Consider the following 20,407-nt stretch of genomic DNA (forward strand, 5'->3'; position numbering starts at 1 on the left):
CATACACAGATAGTGAGCGGGAAACGGGTCGCATTCACACCGCACAGTGAGCCGGGTTGAAGACGTGTTCAACCCTGCTCACGACCAGGGCTGAAATACCAGGTTGCGCGACCCGGTATTTCAACCCTTGCACCTTTCAGACTGCACTTGAACACGGGTTATGCGCGCTCATGTGCCAATAACCCGTGTTCAGAGGTGGCGGTCTGAAAGGGGTATTACTGATTAAACACAGAAATTTGCCTATATTCACTATCATCATCACTGGTGGTTACTCACATTACTGTCCTGTACTGCCTTGTGCTGCGACTGTGGTTTATTGCATCACCCATTATTACATTTATTCACAGAGTGCCGCAGTACTTTGCAGCACTGCACGGCTGTTTGATGCAATAAATCGCTGAATAGGGTACAGAAATGGAACAAGGCAAATTGTCCTGGTTTGGAAATATTACAGCCTAACAGGGAACTGATCCCTATTTAAAGTATAGATGAGAGGCACTTAGGAATTCCTATATGATTGGACACACTCATTATTAATACCATGTACTTATATATAGCACCACATATTCTATTGCACTTTACAATTGGGAACTTGGATGGCAGAGGAATTAGTACTATTGTGTACAATAAACATAATGGTCCGAATTCAGATGTTTTTCTGCCAGTAGCTCGCGCCCAAACGGAGCTATTCAATTGTAGCTCCGTTCGGGGTACGATGGCTGCCGGCGTCTACTTTTCAGCTCGCACCCCCCAGGGGTGGCGTGATGAAATGCGCAAAAAGTGACCCATTTGGGCGCCCAAGCAGTACTTTTCGCGATTACGCCTGTTAGTTTACTCGGGTTTTGCCGCTTTATGCTATGGGCGTGATATGCGCGATAACTGGGATCAATTGAATATCGTGCCGCAATCTCCCACTTCAGACAGTAGATCGGGAACAATAAAACAATTGAATATCGCCCAATGGATGCATTCACATTATTATTAGTAACTAATATAGCGCCAGCATATTCTGCTGCGCTTTACAATTGGGAACAAACTGTAATATAACTAGACTGGGTAATAACAGACAAAGAGGTATGAGGGCCCTGCATGCAAGCTTACTCTCTCTATAGAGAAATAGTCACTGATACACAAGGATCCGATAAGTCTTTAGTAATCCAATTAAACTGCAACACTGTCTGCTACATAAAACAATTACACTACAGGTTGATTACAAAATGTGCGATCACTGTTATTGAGGAATCTTTTTAAATCACACAAGTAAATATCTCCCATGCAGTCAGGCCCAGAGTGTTATATGCTCCTCACAGGTCATAAAGAGAAAGACACCTACTACCCTAATCTTAGCACCAACAAACCCTGGACACTCCCTGACTAGTCTGCCTTAGTCAAGTCAAACAAAACATCAGGCGTAGAAAAGGATTATGGGTTGGATTTAAATATCAAGTGTTCAATATTCTGCAGTGTAAAAGAATGGAAGACGGACCATCCATCTTACTAAAGCCTTACATGTACATATTTGAGTCTTTCATTATCAGCATTGCCATTTAAAGTAATTGACCAGAACTCACCTGCACGAGTTTCATTCTCGTCAGCCTGCAAAACATAAAAGATTTAAAAAATATCACCATTTGTAATTCAAAATCTGCACAAGCTACTAGTTAATGATTAAAAAAAACACACAAGAAAGAAGCCATCTTTTTGGTTGTACAAAAATCAGTTATTCAAGTGAGGAGCCATATAATGATTTTGCACCAAGAGATAAAACGCTGTATGAGGTTAGACTAACATTAGACAATAAAAAGAACAATTCACCCGATTCATGAGCTCTCTGGGCCTCAGAGACTTAAGAATATTTAAGGGTAAGTGGAAGTGGAATATGAGGCGATTTAACATGCAGCAACCAGCTACGTTCTATAAGTTGCCACTACTTAGGACAGTGGTTCTCAACTGTAGTCCCCCAAGTACCACCAACAAATCATGTATTATTATTATTATTGTCATCAACAACAAAATAATACCTTTATATAGCATTTTTCTTCCAGTAGTACTCAAAGTGCTCTATATTTGTATTTAATTTAAGAACACAAGATACAAAATAAGTTTAAGAGAAAGTGAACCAAGCATTTTTGTTTTTGAAGGGTTCTAGAGAGGAGGCCTCGAGCTGGACGGGGCACAGATTTCCATAGAGTCGGACCTGCAAAGCTAAATGATCAAACCCCAGATTAATTTAGGAGGATTCTGGGTACAGCTTAAGCTGGGTATACACCTATTTGATCCCCAGCTAATTGGGTTAAACGCTCCAGATCAGCCGAGAGGTATGTATCCAGCCGTGACCCCCTATATCCTAGAAGTGAGGTAAGCAGCTCCTCTATAGGTATCGGGAGGTCGGCTGTGCAGCGCATAGTGCAACCTCCCAGTCCCAACCATTGCAGGAGTGTTATAAGCCATTTACCTGCTAACGCTCCTGCATCGGTACTGCTACACACCTATACAATCGTTGGCTGTTCACCCGATATCGTGAAAACAGGCAGGCAATTGATTAGGTGTGTACTCCGCTTAATAGTCCTTTTCTACAGATCACAGTAAGTGAGTGGGGCAGTAAAGAATTAGAAGTTGCCCCAGTTACCTTGGACCATCTTACAGGCTGCCAGTGAAGGGAGTACAGAATATCTATTACATGCCAGGAGCAGGGCTGGTTAGTTAACAGGTTGACAGCTGCATTTTGTACCATCTGCAAGCATTGCAAATCTTTTGCTGGGAGACCAAGGTAGAAGGCATTGCAGTAGTTATAGACGTGATGATACAAATACATGTATGACTTTACACAGATCTTCTGATGGACTTAGGTGCTTGTTTCTGGCTATGTTCCTTAGATGAAAGAATGAGGATTTGATTGTGGCTGATACCCGATGTTTAATTGCCTGGCCACCATCCTGGACAACCCCAAGAATCCGCATATGATCAATGTTTTGTAATTCTGAACTCCCAAACGTCTTGTCCTTTGATGGTGAGCTTCTATAATGAGGACGTCTGTTTTCTCAGTATTCAGTTGCATTGTCATTATCAACAGTCTGATACTGTTTGTGTCTTGCTTTTGCTGGTAATAGCAGTTTAAATAATGTAAGCATTCTATGGTAAAACCACAAAGCAAAACGCTACACCCGTACTTACACGGGGCAAAGAAACTATAAACCATTCTAGCAGAATGGTTAAGTGCCGTACAGGAAGGGATTATCACTTGTAAGATGGGTGTATAAACACAGGCAAGTGGTATCTGCTGATGTTATAATGGATGTTGACACTACTGTATGAACATGTATCTACAATAAATCATCTCTATCTACAGTACAATACAGTGCTTTCCTGCCGCAGGATGTGGTCTCAGAGGGCACGTTTATGGTTCACAGACAAAAAAAACTCAGGAAAACAAGTGAGGGAAGTGGTACAGTCAAGAGTTCAGTCCATTCTTGGCAGGCAGAATCCAGGAGACATACTCTCTGGTGTCACGCAAAAATCACACACTGTCTGATAAGCTCACATACAGAACTGTTCTTTCTGAAATACACTATAATAAAATGATACTCCCATACAGTATCCTTTACGATGCACGACCCAGCCAAACCTGACCGCCAGCAAATCTAATTCTTAGCCTCAAGCACAAACTCTGAAGTGACCGCTGCACTGATGAATGAAAACTCTTGGTTGCAGCTAGCCTACAAATATTGCCCGAATGGTCTTCTGTGACCCATCGATGGTATTTATATCTAATTTTCCACAACTTGCGGTCACAGGGCATGATTGCAGTAATGGCCACAGCTTGTACTATACACATGAATAAAAAAATGTATAAGCATTAAATTGGGTAAAGGACTTTTTCTCCGGACTTTATTAATCTTACTGCAGATTGCTCAATGTAACCTTCCTGAACTATAAACGACCTATAGCCAAGGACATCGACATGCAACAAGGTGGGAAATACAGTACATATCCAATACTATACTATCGAAGCAGTCCTGGCCATTGAAAGAATGAATACAGTATTGTCTTCTTACACCAACCTGAGACCCTGAGATGCAGAACGTAGCTGCTTCCATTCAAACCTATTTTATTTGCAGCTTCAGTTTTATTTTACGGTCTGTGTTTAAACATTTTTTTTTTTTTAAATAAAGTTATATTTTATATGGACTACTGCCCAGTGTCTGTTCCACCCGCCCATTGATTTCAGCTGTTACGGTGTGATCACAAATCTCTTCTCACTGTAAACAAACAGATTTGTCCTCTACGTAAGTCGCACCGATGTCCAATGTTAAACCTCTTATCTCATACTGTATACTGCTATTTATAATGCCATTATATACAGTATACTGCTAACCACAAATAAAATAAAAAAATAATGTGAATCTAAAATAATAACAAACAATCGGCTTGTACCGCGCCTGCATCCCATCTGAATAAATCTATAAGGTATGACCAAAAATGGAACCTAACGATTACACAATAATTATTAGAATACGGATTTACTTAAAAACAGTGAAAGTTCAGAAATCAGAGAGCAGTAATGACGATGTAAAGTTGTGCCTCACGGTGCCACTCACAGAAGAACTGGAACACACAAATCAAACAAGTAGAAATGACTCACTATTGACCCTTATCAACAGGGCGCAGGCAGGGTAAACACGCAGCGAACACGTACATCGGGACTCAGCCACTAACCTCTCATGTAACAGTCTCCCTGCTGATAGGCTTACGCATTTACTACATTTGTTTCCTAAAATATGGTGTGCTTCAAACACACTGCCCCTTATATCCAGCGTAGGAACGCTGCCAGGACATTGGCCCAACAAAACGACGCCATCAGGCTTCAGAACAGCAGCACTAATAATGATTTCCTTTATTTCTAGAAGAGAAACCAGGTATGCTTGAGGCTGTACAGTAAATGATGACGCATGCATTGAATGGAGTCTTTGGCTGCGAGAGTCTTTTCATCACTACTATTGGGAAGTTTGTCCATTACAGTAATTCCCTCCACTAGGGGGCACACAAGACCGCCATCCAGCACAGAACACTGATCCTGGGTCTCCTGGTTACTCCCCATTCATTTTTCATAGATGGCTTTAAGCAGAAATAAGAAACACTGGAATTAAAAATTTAATGAGGCAAATGTAACAGAATGCATAACAGAAGTGAAGAGATTGCACACTGAGCCGGTGCATTACTGTGCAGACTGTGTATTGTTTCCTCTTATGAAGCGCCCATTAAAGCTGAAGTACTGTGAGGTGGTCAGCCAGTGACCCCTCCTGATTTACCGTCCATTATGTTTTAAACAGAGAGAATGTAATGATCATTGTCCAGGCGATCCTAACGAGTTCCTAGCATCATTAATGAGGGAACAGGGAGAAAAATGCACATTGTCAATGTGTAATAGAAACTGATAATTATGCACACACTAATATCTAGCTACGTTCTACAGAACAGAAAGCAGATACTGTATGTGCAGTCTGTGTGCTATAAAGAAATGGCTACACCTAGGGCTACTTACTGTGCTGATGAGGGGTAATGGCCATGGGTGCAGGGCAGAACTTGGCAGCCACCAATGGCAAACACGCTTCCTTGACATGTTGTGTTCAGAAGCTGAGTTACCCCACACCAGCATAGTTAGTATGGTAACCAGGACAGTCCCCTCTCATACCCTCCTACTTGACCCATTCCATTAGGTACAAAATATTCTGGGGCAGATTTATTAAGCTCGGTGAAGTGATAAATTGGAAGGTGATAAAGGACCAGCCAGGCAGCTCCTAACTGACATTTTTCAAACCCAGCCTGTGACATGGCAGTTAGGATCTGATTGGCTGGTCCTTTATCACCTTCCACTTTATCACTTCACCGAGCTTAATAAATCTGCCCCTCTGTTCCAGTTGCAGAGGTGGGGATGCTGTGCAGTCCAAAATTCAAAATAGGGAGCCACACCAACTGCCACCCCAAACACTGGCAGACATCACCATCTGGGACTCACTGGCAGTTGGGGTGGCTACCCTGTGTGAATTTTGGACTGTGATACAACCCCACCTCTGCAACTGCCACTAGCACGGAAGTCCAGGAACAGAACCTAATGGAATGAGTCATGTTGGAGCGTATGCCCTCTTCCTCCCTATGTAAGGGGCTAGGCTCAGGGGGGTGTAGTATGGTATGCCGGCGGCCGGGCTCCCGGCGACCAGCATACCGGCGCCGGGAGCCCAACCGCCGGCATACAGACAGCGCGGCGAGCGTAAAGGAGCACCTTGTGGGCACGGTGGCGCACTACGCTATTTATTCTCCCTCCAGGGGGGTCGTGGACCCCCACGAGCGAGAATATCTGTCGGTATGCCGGGTGTCGGGATTCCGGCGCCGGTATACTGTGCGCCGGGATCCCGACGTTCGGCATACAGAAGACCACCCGCTCAGGGCCATACCTACTCTTGTCATTTTTTTTAGAATCCTTAATCGTTTCCTCGCCCTCAAGGCCTGTCCCACACTTAGAAGGCCAACAGCACACAAATTACATTATATATTGATCAGGTGTCTTACTGGCTATGCAGGTGATAATTAGACACATATCTACCACAAAGCATCACAGTAGGTCTCTGATAACAGGCTAGGGAATACAGTGACGAGATCACAGGAAGAGATGATGGGGGTTGCACTTCTTGGCATGATGATCTATTATATAATGAGCTCAACTATCTGTCCCTGACATGTGCAGTGAGAGCCGGACAGTAGAACACAGGATCCCTCTGCTCACAGACCCAACTGCCACCACAGACATACTGCCATACTGCTATAGGCACAACCAGCCCTGCTGTGACAAAGCTACATCGGCCCGCGCAGAATAATCCTGCACTCATTCACCTGAGAATACACACTCAGTTGCACACAATATACAAGTGTCCCATATAAATGAAGCAGCACAGTCTCCTCGTGCATCCTAGTCATATCAAATGCGACTAAGACAAATTTTGGGATAATGTTAGCAATGTTAGCAGAGCTGTACGGGACCTGGCCGGTCACTCGCACCAGGCATCTCAAGCTGTGTGGCGTATGCGGACAAATCTATATCACTTGCTTACAAATCCCGATGGATCAGGACACCTCACAGTCGCGCGTCATCATCTGCTGAGCTGCTGCCATGGTCCAGAATACAGTCTCAATAAAAAGGGTCCAGTCTCCTCTGATCACTGGCTTCATCCTGCACTGCAAGTACCACGTCAATGGAAAAATAAACTGGCAGCCGTGCCGCATTGCTGGACCATCAACCACCAGGGTAAATATACTGCATTACATTGTTTACAATGAGCGGAATGAGGGATGGGGAGAGAGTACCAAGACAAAAAAGGGAGAGAGTAGAAAAATATGAGGGGAGAGAGATGGGGAAAGAGGCAGGGAAGAAGTGGTGGATAGACAGATTGGAGAGGCAGAGAGATGGGGGGATAGAGAGGTAAGAGAGCTATGATAAGACAGGCAAAAAGATGGAGGAAGAAGGGAAGGCAGAGAGAAAAATGTAAAAAATGCCACCGCCAGGCACAACAGAAAGCGCCCCGACTAATGATGGGCCCAAAATACTAATATACTTAGTGGACAAGATTTGTATCCCGCAAGGTATATATGCTCCAGTGGTGATATATTTACAGACACCATTGGCTATATGGTAAGTCTCTGCACTAGATCTGTTGGGAATGGCAGCATATGCATGCACACATTTCTGCTCGCAGTCTCCTGTGTCGCTTAGGAGAAATGTGCAACAAGTCGGCTGTTTAAGCACCCAAATGGCACTTTTCGCATTGCACCCATTAGTTTAGGCAGTGTTTGCCCCTTTGCGCAGTAAAACCCGGTGCTCTTGCACACGACAGCTGTATTTATAAATAGGCACCTACAGCAGTCTTACCCGAGTGAAGCAACAATTGAATTGCTCCGTCAGACACCCCTTAATTAGCTCGACCAAAAGAAAACAACTGAATGTCCATCCTTTATGAGACAATAAGGGCGGTATTCAAATGATATATCGCACCCAATCTCCTTCCTAAAGTGATCCCCATTATCGTGCATACTGCACCCATAGTAATCAGGTTTAGCTGCGTAAAAGGTTGGGCACCCTCAGTACCCAGGGGAGTAGCGAGCTGAAATGAGAATACCACGCCCGTCAGCAGAAACAGAACGGGTGTGGAAGGGGGTAAAAAGAATTGAATACCACCCTAAGAAATAATAAGAAACCAGAGAAGGAAGTTTATGTACCTCAAAGTTCTTAGTAAAATTGTGTCACAGTGGTATGAAACCCATAATCACAAAGCAGGTATATATGCATGTCACGCTACCTGTACTTACATAATAATGTTACAACACAAACAGAGGGGGTATCCCACCGCACTGGTTTATCCCACCGAGGGGGTATCCCACCGCCGGTTGGCTTTTCCCGTGACAAAGCCAACCGGCAAAACGTACGCCAGGACCCTGGGCATGTCTGCTAATTGCACATAGCGGACTGCCCCCAGCCTTCCAGGTATAATAGCCATGTACATTTAATATTGATGGGCACAAATTGGCTTCCCTCATAGATGCCCAGGACACGGTGATAGCATATGGTTCATACTGATCTGATATCACAGTCCTTTATGCTTAACGGGAGATGCCACACGGATGCAGTGTCTAGCCGATATATATGTCATTATCTGATAATAGACCATGTCTCTTTGTTTTTGTCCGTGCTTTTTCCATCTACATTCCGACAGGGTATAATAAGAGCACGTGATTACATTGGTTTATCCATTGCTACTTAATTTATATCTTATAGACTGTTATTCTCAGTGCAGGATATGCTATTAGGCTTGATAGCAATGTTTATTTGACCGGAATATATATTGTTCTTCTCTCTTCCAATGCACACGTGATTTGTTAGACATGATGTCTATACCGAGCTGATTGTTGAAAGCTAGAATATTTTCCATCTATAAGTATCAGATACCATATAGTAGTTCTTACGAGAATTGTTTATATACAGGGTATTTATTATTCTTAAGAAGGGATATACATACTTATTGTGCTCCTAATATTTATACCAGATCTTGGATATTTATTTGTATGATCAACAAATAGGATATAGATATTATTTGTTGTGGTGATGCATATTATTTCCTTGTTACAGGGACACTATTAAATGTTATCACTCTATAGAGGATTATTATATGAGAAGCATATCTTCACATATAAGAGCACTTAATACTGATAACACACATCTGTATCAATTCTATCTATAGGGGGACGGTCCAGTACCTCTCTCATTGGCTGCGCTGTGTTTTTTACACATCAACCAAAAGCAGAAGGGAAGAACTGTCCGGCCCTATCTTGATATTTCTCTTTTCTAAGGACTTCCACCAGTAGGAATCTCTCATCCCCCATTCACTGCTTGGCATATGGGGGGACAGCAGAACTCAGAAAGTGTGCTTACAAGCCCTGTCTGTTTACTATATATGATTTCTAGAATATACAAGGGCACTAATTACAGACCCTGCGATCTGTTTACAGGGTTTTCACAAGTTATAACATCACAGTCCTTATAATAATAAGATTTTACTTACCGATAAATCTATTTCTCGTAGTCCGTAGTGGATGCTGGGGACTCCGTCAGGACCATGGGGATATAGCGGCTCCGCAGGAGACAGGGCACAATACTAAAAGCTTTAGGATCAGGTGGTGTGCACTGGCTCCTCCCCCTATGACCCTCCTCCAAGCCTCAGTTAGGATACTGTGCCCGGACGAGCGTGCATAATAAGGAAGGATATTGAATCCCGGGTAAGACTCATACCAGCCACACCAATCACACCGTACAACCTGTGATCTGAACCCAGTTAACAGTATGATAACAACGAAGGAGCCTCTGGAAAGATGGCTCACAACAAGAATAACCCGATTTTTGTAACAATAACTATGTACAAGTATTGCAGACAATCCGCACTTGGGATGGGCGCCCAGCATCCACTACGGACTACGAGAAATAGATTTATCGGTAAGTAAAATCTTATTTTCTCTGACGTCCTAGTGGATGCTGGGGACTCAGTCAGGACCATGGGGATTATACCAAAGCTCCCAAACGGGCGGGAGAGTGCGGATGACCCTGCAGCACCGAATGAGAGAACTCCATGTCCTCCTCAGCCAGGGTATCAAATTTGTAGAATTTAGCAAACGTGTTTTCCCCTGACCAAGTAACTGCTCGGCAAAGTTGTAAAGCCGAGACCCCTCGGGCAGTCGCCCAAGATGAGCCCCCTTCCTTTTGGAATGGGCTTTTACCGATTTTGGCTGTGGCAGGCCTGCCACAGAATGTGTAAACTGAATTGTATTACAAATCCAGCGAGCAATCGTCTGCTTAGAAGCAGGAGCACCCATCTTGTTGGGTGCATACAGGCTAAACAGCGAGTCAGATTTTCTGACTCCAGCCTTCCTGGAAACATATTTTTCAGGGCCCTGACAACGTCAAGTAACTTGGAGTCCTCCAAGTCCCTAGTACCCGCAGGTACCACAATAGGTTGGTTCATGTGAAAAACAGAAAACACTTTAAGGAGAAATTGAGGACGAGTCCTCAATTCTGCCCTGTCAGAATGAAAAATTAAGTAAGGGCTTTATATATGATAAAGCCGCCAATTCTGACACACGCCTGGCTGAAGCCAGGGCTAATAGCATCGTCACCTTCCATGTGAGATATTTTAAGTCCACAGTGGTGAGTGGTTCAAACCAATGTGACTTTAGGAAACTCAAAACAACATTGAGATCCCAAGGTGCCACTGGGGCACAAAAGGAGGCTGTATATGCAGTACCCCTTTTACAAACATCTGAACGTCAGGCACTAAAGCCAGTTCTTTCTGGAAGAAATTCAACAGGGCCGAAATTTGAACCTTAATGGACCCTAATTTTAGGCCCATAGACAGTCCTGTTTTCAGGAAATGTAGGAAACGACCCAGTTGGAATTCCTCTGTAGGGGCCTTCTTGGCCTCACACCACGCAACATATCTTCGCCAAATGCGGTGAAAATGTTTTGCGGTTACATCCTTCCTGTCTTCGACCAGGGTAGGGATGACTTCATCTGGAATGCCCTTTCAGGATCCGGCGTTCAACCGCCATGCCGTCAAACGCGGCCGCGGTAAGTCTTGGAACAGACAAGGCCCCTGCTGGAGCAGGTCCTTTCTTAAAGGTAGAGGCCACGGGTCTTCCGTGAACATCTCTTGAAGTTTCGGGTACCAAGTCCTTCTTGGCCAATCCGGAACCACGAGTATCATTCTTACTCATCTCCCTCTTATGATTCTCAGTACTTTTTGTATGAGAGGCATAGGAGGGAACACATACTCTGACTGGTACATCCACAGTGTTACCAGAGCGTCCACCGCTATTGCCTGAGGGTCCCTTGACCTGGCGCAATATCTAGTTTTTTATTCAGGCGGGACGCCATCATGTCCACCTTTGGTTTTTCACAACGGTTTACAATCATGTGGAAGACTTCCCGATGAAGTCCCCACTCTCCCGGGTGGAGGTCATGCCTGCTGAGGAAGTCTGCTTCCCAGTTTTCCACTCCCGGAATGAACACTGCTGAGAGTGTTATCACATGATTTTTCGCCCAGCGAAGAATCCTTGCAGTTTTTGCCATTTCCCTCCTGCTTCTTGTGCCGCCCTGTCTGTTTACGTGGGCGACTGCCGTGATGTTGTCCCACTGGATCAATACCGGCTGACCTTGAAGCAGAGGTCTTGCTAAGCTTAGAGCATTGTAAATTGCCCTTAGCTCCAGTATATTTATGTGGAGAGAAGTCTCCAGACTCGATCACACTCTCTGGAAATTTTTTCCTTGTGTGACTGCTCCCCAGCCACTCAGGCTGGCATCCGTGGTCACCAGGACCCAGTCCTGAATGCCGAATCTGCGGCCCTTTCATAGATGAGCACTCTGCAGCCACCGCAGAAGAAACACCCTTGTCCTTGGAGACAGGGTTATCCGCTGATGCATCTGAAGATGCGATCCGGACCATTTTTCCAGCAGATCCCACGTAAAGGTTCTTGCGTGAAATCTACCGAATGGGATCGCTTTGTAAGAAAACACCATTTTTCACAGGATCCTTGTGCAATGATGCACTGATACTTTTCCTGGTTTTAGGAGGTTCCTGACTAGCTCGGATAACTCCCTGGCTTTCTTCTCCGGGAGAAAACATCCTTTTCTGGACTGTGTCCAGAATCATCCCTAGGAACAGTAGATGTGTCGTCGGAAAAAACTGCGATTTTGGAATATTTAGAATCCACTCGTGCTGTCGTAGAACTACTTAAGATAGTGCTACTCCGACCTCCAACTGTTCTCTGGACCTTGCCCTTATCAGGAAAGCGTCCATATTTCTTTTAAGAAGAATCATCATTTCGGCCATTACCTTGGTAAAGACCCGGGGTGCCGTGGACAATCCAAACGGCAGCGTCTGAACTGATAGTGACAGTTCTGTACCACGAACCTGAGGTACCCTTGGTGAGAAGGGCAAATTTGGACATGTAGGTAAGCGTCCCTGATATCCAGTGACACCATATCGTCCCCTTCTTCCTGGTTCGCTATCACTGCTCTGAGTGACTCCATCTTGATTTGAACGCTTGTATGTAAGTGTTCAAATATTTCAGATCTCACCTAGCCGTCTGGCTTCAGTACCACAATATAGTGTGGAATAATACCCCTTCCCTTGTTGTAGAAGGGGTACTTTGATTATCACCTGCTGGGAATACAGCCTGTGAATTGTTCCCAATACTGCCTCCCTGTCGGAGGGAGACGTTGGTAAAGCAGACTTCAGGAACTTGTGAGGGGGAGACGTCTCGAATTTCCAATGTACACCTGGGATACTACGTGTAGGATCCAGGAGTCCACTTGTGAGTGAGCCCACTGCGTGCTGAAACTCTTGAGATGACCCCCTACCGCACCTGAGTCCGCTTGTACGGCCCCAGCGTCATGCTGCGGACTTGGCAGAAGCTGTGGAGGGCTTCTGTTCCTGGGAATGGGCTGCCTGCTGCAGTCTTCTTCCCTTTCCTCTACCCCTGGGCAGATATGACTGGTCCTTTTGCCCGCCTGCCCTTATGGGGACGAAAGGACTGAGACTGAAAAGACTGTGTCCTTTTCTGCTGAGATGTGACTTGGGGTAACAAAAAGTGGATTTTTCAGCTGTTGCCATGGCCACCAGGTCCGATGGACCGCCCCTTTATACGGCAATACTTCCATGTGCCGTCTGGAATCTGCATCACCTGACCACTGTCGTCTGGCAGATATGGACATCACATTTACTCTTGATGCCAGAATGCAAATATCCCTCTGCGCATCTCGCATATATAGAAATGCATCCTTAAAATGCTCTATAGTCAATAAAATCTTGTCCCTGTCAAGGGTATCAATATTTTCAGTCAGGAAATCCGACCAAGCCCCCTCAGCGCTGCACATCCAGGCTGAGGCGATTGCTCAGTAGTATAACACCAGTATATGTGTATATACTTTTAGGATATTTTTCAGCTTCCTATCAGCTGGCTCCTTGAGGGCTGCCGTATCTGGAGACGGTAACGCCACTTGTTTTTATAAGCGTGTGAGCGCCTTATTCACCCTAAGGTGTGTTTCCCAACTCGCCCTAACTTCTGGCGGGAAAGGGTATACCGCCAATAATTTTCTATCGGAGGAAACCCACGTATCATCACACACTTCATTTAATTTATCTGATTCAGGAAAAACTACAAGTAGTTTATTCACACCCTACATAATACCCTTATTTGTGGTACTTGTAGTATCAGAAATATGTAACACCTCCTTCATTGCCCTTAACATGAAACGTGTGGCCCTAAAGGAAAATACGTTTGTTTCTTCACCGTCGACACTGGAGTCAGTGTCCGTGTCTGTGTCGACCGACTGAGGTAAATGGGCGTTTTTACAAGCCCCTGACGGTGTCTGAGACGCCTGGACAGGTACTAATTTGTTTGCCGGCCGTCTCATGTCGTCAACCGACCTTACAGCGTGTTGACATTATCACGTAATTCCTAAATAAGCCATCCATTCCAGTGTCGACTCCCTAGAGAGTGACATCACCAATACAGGCAATTTGCTCCGCCTCCTCACCAACATCGTCCTCCTACATGTCGACACACACGTACCGACACACAGCACACACACAGGGAATGCTCTGACAGAGGACAGGACCCCACTAGCCCTTTGGGGAGACAGAGGGAGAGTTTGCCAGCACACACCAAAAACGCTATAATTATACAGGGACAACCCCTTATACAAGTGTTTTCCCTTATAGCATTTTTATATATGTAATCATATCGCCAAATAAGTGCCCCCCCTCTCTGTTTTAACCCTGTTTCTGTAGTGCAGTGCAGGGGAGAGCCTGGGAGCCTTCCTCACAGCAGAGCTGAGCAGGAAAATGGCGCCGTGTGCTGAGGAGAATAGGCCCCGCCCCCTTTTCGGCGGGCTCTTCTCCCGGAGTTTGTGAGATCTGGCAGGGGTTAAATACATCCATATAGCCTCAAGGGCTATATGTGATGTATTTTAGCCATAAAAAGGTATTATACATTGCTGCCCAGGGCGCCCCCCCCAGCGCCCTGCACCCTCAGTGACAGTTGGTGACTGTTGGTGAAGTGTGCTGACAACAATGGCGCACAGCTGCAGTGCTGTGCGCTACCTTATGAAGACTGAAAGTCTTCTGCCGCCTGTTTCTGGACCTCCTCAACTTCGGCATCTGCAAGGGGGGTCGGCGGCACGGCTCCGGGACGAACCCCAGGGTGAGACCTGTGTTCCGACTCCCTCTGGAGCTAATGGTGTCCAGTAGCCTAAGAAGCAAATCCATCCTGCACGCAGGTGAGTTTTCTTCTCTCCCCTAAGTCCCTCGTAGCAGTGAGCCTGTTGCCAGCAGGACTCACTGAAAATAAAAAACCTAACTTAAACTTTTATTCTAAGCAGCTCAGGAGAGCCACCTAGATTGCACCCTTCTCGTCGGGCACAAAAATCTAACTAACTGAGGCTTGGAGGAGGGTCATAGGGGGAGGAGCCAGTGCACACCACCTGATCCTAAAGCTTTTAGTATTGTGCCCTGTCTCCTGCGGAGCCGCTATATCCCCATGGTCCTGACGGAGTCCCCAGCATCCACTAGGACGTCAGAGAAATACAGACCCTATTACTTTCCTCATCTATACATTTGTGTTTATCACCACATCTACATATTCTATTGAACTATATCCTTTCTCCAGTAGTTGAGGACAGCCCAGTATTTCTCTCATTGGTTGCGCTGTGTCTAGTACGCATCAGCCAAAAGCAGAAAAGAAAGACTGTCCCCTCTACTGGTTTATCTTTATCTTCATTTTCCAAGGACTGACACCAGTAAGAATCACTCATCCCTCATTCACTGTATCACACATGAGGGACAGTAGTACTCTGACCGTGTTCTGGTAGTCCCGCCTACCTATTGCTAACTATTTGGGAGGGGGGGGGAACAGCTTTTTTCATTATTATATAGTCTTTACCTGGAGGCTTTTTAAGTTTCATGTATTTTAGTTATATGTTTGTCTACTGTCTTCATATTTCGCCCATGTTAGTTCATTTTATTGTTATATGGGCCTGAGGGAATTTTGCAAATCTTGAATGAAAGTTAAGTTTTACTGTTCGTCTAAATTTCTTATTTCCCCCTTTTTTTCCCCCTCCCTTCCATGATTTAACGAAGAGTGCTCAACCACCTATAGAGTAGTGTTCAGTCTAGGCTGTTTTAGCAGGGCGCTGCGCCCTGCCCAATTCTTTAAGGGCAAAACCCGCCCTGCCCTTTCTGCGGCGCCCTGCTAAAATAGCCACCCGCTTTCTGCCCCTCTCAGCGTGTAAAGATGCCGCGCGCATGGCGCGGCATCCATTCACGCTGTCAGAGAGCTTGGGGGAAGCCCAGCACCTCCGTAGGTGCTGGGCACGCCCCCAACAGTGACGGCGCCATCTGCCCACGCCCCCGTCTGTGTACTGACCCACCCACTTGCATTACGTGCAAGTGGGCACGCCCCCTATTTACATAGCCAGCGCCGCGCGCGCGCTTGTGCCCCTAACAGACGCGCGCCCTGCCCTGCCCGTCCACTGGAGTGAACACTAATAGAGTTTCTTTTTAGCTTTTCTCTTAAGCTGTTTCTCTATTTAACATATCTTTAGTAACATCTTGCATAAAAAACATAATACATCAGCTAAAAACAGTCAGCATTCCGGAACACATTCATTCCTCAGGACTCCGTGGCTCCTGAGATGCTGTTTGTCTTTGCTAATGCCACATGTTTTTTATGATAGAATATATATTTGATAGGAGAAATGTTCATGGTATTTGCTATACTATTATTGATGGCACCTGGGTGGGCAGACAGACAGACATAATCTATGGGCTTTGTACCACCTTGATATAGTAAGGATTGTGCAGAGAGTTCGGACTATTATTGTAAGCGCTGGAAAGGCCTGAAGTGGGCGTGGCTTATGGACGATTGCTGACACTATCCAGGATTCGTGTACAGAGATAACAGGCACCTAATAATGTATTTGTTGCAGCCAATAGTCTTCTAGTAAACATTCTCATGATTATTTCAGCTCCCAAGATGGTTAGGTGACCGTAAGTTAATAACAGTGTGATCTTGATGAGAAAACCTACAATTACATTTGTCCCATTTGCGCTTTTGTGATAGACACCCTGTAACGTCACCATAATGACTCAACTATAAATAAGAAGAGAGGTGTGGTTTATATATAAATATAAGAAGTATTTTTGTAACCTGAAAACTATTGCAACTTGCAGGTTACAGTCATACACTTCTCTACAAAAAAAAAAGAGAATAGGTAGGGAGTTTAAATAGAAAAAGTTAACCGTATGGTCTAATTAGGTTTATTAGAGCCATTAAAGAGGAACTCTAACCAATTACTTACAAAAAAATAATTGGTGAAAACGACCTTAACAGAATGTATATAATACCCCTTTCACACTGCCAATGCCGGTCCCCACCCGGGAATTGGAAACGGGTCCTTCCCAGGTGGGACCCGGCATTGGCAGCTGCTGCAGGCTTCCCCGACCCGGCAATATGCCGGGCGGGTTGCCATAGCAGCGGGGGGTGGAGCCGGCGGCGGATGAGCTCATCTCTGCGCCGCCTCTCCCTGCTGTAGTAAACAGGTCCCGGGACGCATCGACCCGGGAGCCCGTTTACGCAGCCACAGACCCGATATTCAACCCGGGTATAACACTGCTTTATTCCCGGGTTGAATTGCCGGGTCAGTTCACCGCACGCCGACCTGTGTCGACCCGGCAATATGCCGGGTGGATACCGGGTTATTTGTGCGGTGTGAAAGGGGTATAAGTGTATGAACATAGCAGCTGTACGGCTGTCACAGAAACAGCATCAGTAGTAAGCATCATCTGAGAAAATTGCTACACAGGCCTAGTAGAATATTTAGCTTGTGCATTTCCAGTTCATCCCTCATACAGATCAGTATAATAAAACTAATAATGTTTTCTCATTATGAAATGGTTATTACATCAAACATGTACAGCATTCTAGATCAAATCAATATCAGCGACTCCCTCTCTGGTCCCTTCAATCACTTAGCCTGAGAAAGGAACCTGAAAATCAGCAGTCGAGATGATGAAAAGGAGTCAACAAAATTGTAATTAAAAACACGGACGCGTTCCCAGAGACGGAAGCAGTGTATATTGGCAGGGATTACGTGCCAACCTGTGCCCTCCACCAAAATGGCTCTGTGGCTCAACAAAAGCATCACACAAAGCTGCATGTGCACACACAGGGGGAGATGTATCAAGCTTTGGAGAGAGAAAGTGAAGTAGTTGCCCAAAGCAATTAATCAGCTTCTATCATGTCAAAGACTGTGCTAGATGAATGAATGGTAGTAGCCAATTGGTTTGTTTGGATCATTTCTGCAATTTCTCTATCCAAGGCTTGAAACATCTCCTCCAAAATATAATATGTCACTACCACAGTGGCTCTCAGAGTTTCCAGACAAAGCGTTAAACTCTGTGCTATACCCCCAGCCAGAGCAACTGCTGATCTTCCAGGAAACCCCAGGTGTGACATCACCTGCTACCGTGCAAACTGAAGAAGTTACGCATGCTCAGAGTAAGGCAGGGCGGAGTACACAGCGAAGGCTATGGAAGACGTGCACACTGGATGATATTCTGATTGGAACGACAAACTATCCACATAATCCAGTATGTACGCACTAGTGACCTCTCCCGCAAGTCGATCACTGCATCTTCAGATTGGCCATGCATGCAGGTCAATCTGAAGATATCGTCTGCAGTGCCATGCAGTGAAACGAAGGACAGAACAAGGAATTGTTCTGTCGCTCATTACATCGGCTAGTGTGTACCGGCTATCTCGCCTGGTTTGGTGGCGAGGGTAAAATCGCCCCGACCATCAGCAAGATTGCGGGTCATCTAATGTGTACCCAGTTTTACAGTCAATTAATATTTACTACCCAATAGAAGCTCAGTAAACCATATGCCTATCAAGAAGGGGTATCCGGTCGATGGATCGGCACCCGCTAGTTCGACAACGCTAACATCGACCATGCAACATCGACAGTGATCGAACATCGACAAACACAAGATCGACATATCAGCAACATCGACAACCACTACATCGACAAACCTCGAACATCGACAAGACGCATATTCGACAAACAGTAGATCGACACAATACATGATCGATCACGCACAACAGCGACACAATGTAAGATCGACAAACAAATCATCGACAGGAACAAGTTCGACCAAAAACTCATCGACATGTAATTGTTCGACAAACAAATAGATCGACATACAGAAGATCGACAAACCATAGACCGACAAAACATAGACCGACAAAACTTAAATCGAAACTTAATTGGGTCGACAGGTAATAGCTCGACATATACAAGATCGACAAAACTTAGATCGAAAAAACTCTGACCGACAATACTTACATTGAAACTTAATAGGGTCAACATGTAATAGCTCGACATATATAAGATCGACAAAACTTAGATCGACACTACGACAGTTATTATATCGACATATAAATAGGCCAAGTATAGAAAAACACTCTACAGCGCTACCCCTGCTTCCATTCGTGGAACTACAGCTTCCAGCCAGCCCTTACATCCACCACCTACACAATACCACCCCAATACCGGTTCAGCCATCCCCCCTAGTCACCCCGCTGCCCGACTACATTTACACACCTAGCTATGCACCCCACGGCCTTGCGCGCTCCATGTTTCCCCGTGGCACTACAAGTAACACAACACCCTGTCACTGCTCCCCGCTCTGGTAGCACAGTAACACCCTTCATGAAAGACCCCACCCATGTCGGCCAGCACACCCGGGCACCCTGCTGCACATCTGCAACGCTGACACCCCCCCCCCGCTATTCTCCACGATACCCGTGCAAACTTAGACGACGACGCCATCCCCCTAGTCACCCCGCTGCCTGTCTACATTTACACACCTAGCTATACACCCCGCTGCCTTACGCGCTCCATGTTTACCCGTGGCACTACAAGTAACACAACGCCCTGGCACTGCTCCCCGCTCTGGTAGCACAGTAACACCCTTCATGAAAGACCCCACCCATGTCTGCCAGCACACCCGGGCACCCTGCTGCACATCTGCAACGCTGACCCCCCCCCCCCGCTATGTTACTTGTAGTGCCACGGGTAAACATGGAGCACGTAAGGGGCAGCGGGGCGTATAGCTAGGCGTGTAAAAGTAGACGGGCAGCGGGGTGACTAGGGGGATGGCGGCGGCGTCTAAGTTTGCACGGGTATCGTGGAGAATAGCGAGGGGGGGGGTCAGCATTGCAGATGTGCAGCAGGGTGCCCGGGTGTGCTGGCAGACATGGGTGGGGTCTTTCATGAAGGGTGTTACTGTGCTACCAGAGCGGGGAGCAGTGCCAGGGCGTTGTGTTACTTGTAGTGTCACGGGGAAACATGGAGCGTGTAAGGCAGCGGGGTGTATAGCTAGGCGTGTAAATGTAGACGGACAGCGGGGTGACTAGGGGGGATGGCGTCTAAGTTTGCACGGGTATCGCGGGGAATAGCGGGGGGTCAGCGTTGCAGATGTGCAGCAGGTCAGGGGATTGTGTATGTGGTGGATGTAAGGGCTGACTGGGAGCTGTAGTTCCACGAATGGAAGCAGGGGTAGCGCTGTAGAGCTTTTTTCTATAGTTGGCCTATATTTATATGTCGATATATTATCTGTCAAAGTAATTAGTGTCGATCTTAGTTTTGTCGATCTTGTATATGTCGACCTATTACCTGTCGACCCTATTAAGTGTCGATCTAAGTTTTGTCAATCTAAGATTGGTCGACCAAATAAATGTTCGAACTATT

The 20,407-nt window shown here is 45.8% G+C and overlaps 1 protein-coding gene across 4 annotated transcripts in view; it reads right to left on the bottom strand.

The window, feature by feature from the left end:
• The window catches only part of ARHGAP21 (Rho GTPase activating protein 21), a 291,419-nt gene that overhangs the window by 148,551 nt on the left and 122,461 nt on the right, over positions 1–20,407 (bottom strand). For all 4 annotated transcript variants that reach the window (XM_063921621.1, XM_063921620.1, XM_063921622.1 and 1 more), the window contains one exon: positions 1,572–1,596. In XM_063921621.1, coding sequence (XP_063777691.1) covers positions 1,572–1,596 — 25 coding nt within the window. The remainder of the gene's footprint in view (positions 1–1,571; positions 1,597–20,407) is intronic.

This window comes from Pseudophryne corroboree, chromosome 5 (genome assembly GCF_028390025.1).
Source record: "Pseudophryne corroboree isolate aPseCor3 chromosome 5, aPseCor3.hap2, whole genome shotgun sequence".
NCBI classification, from domain to species: Eukaryota; Metazoa; Chordata; class Amphibia; order Anura; family Myobatrachidae; genus Pseudophryne; species Pseudophryne corroboree.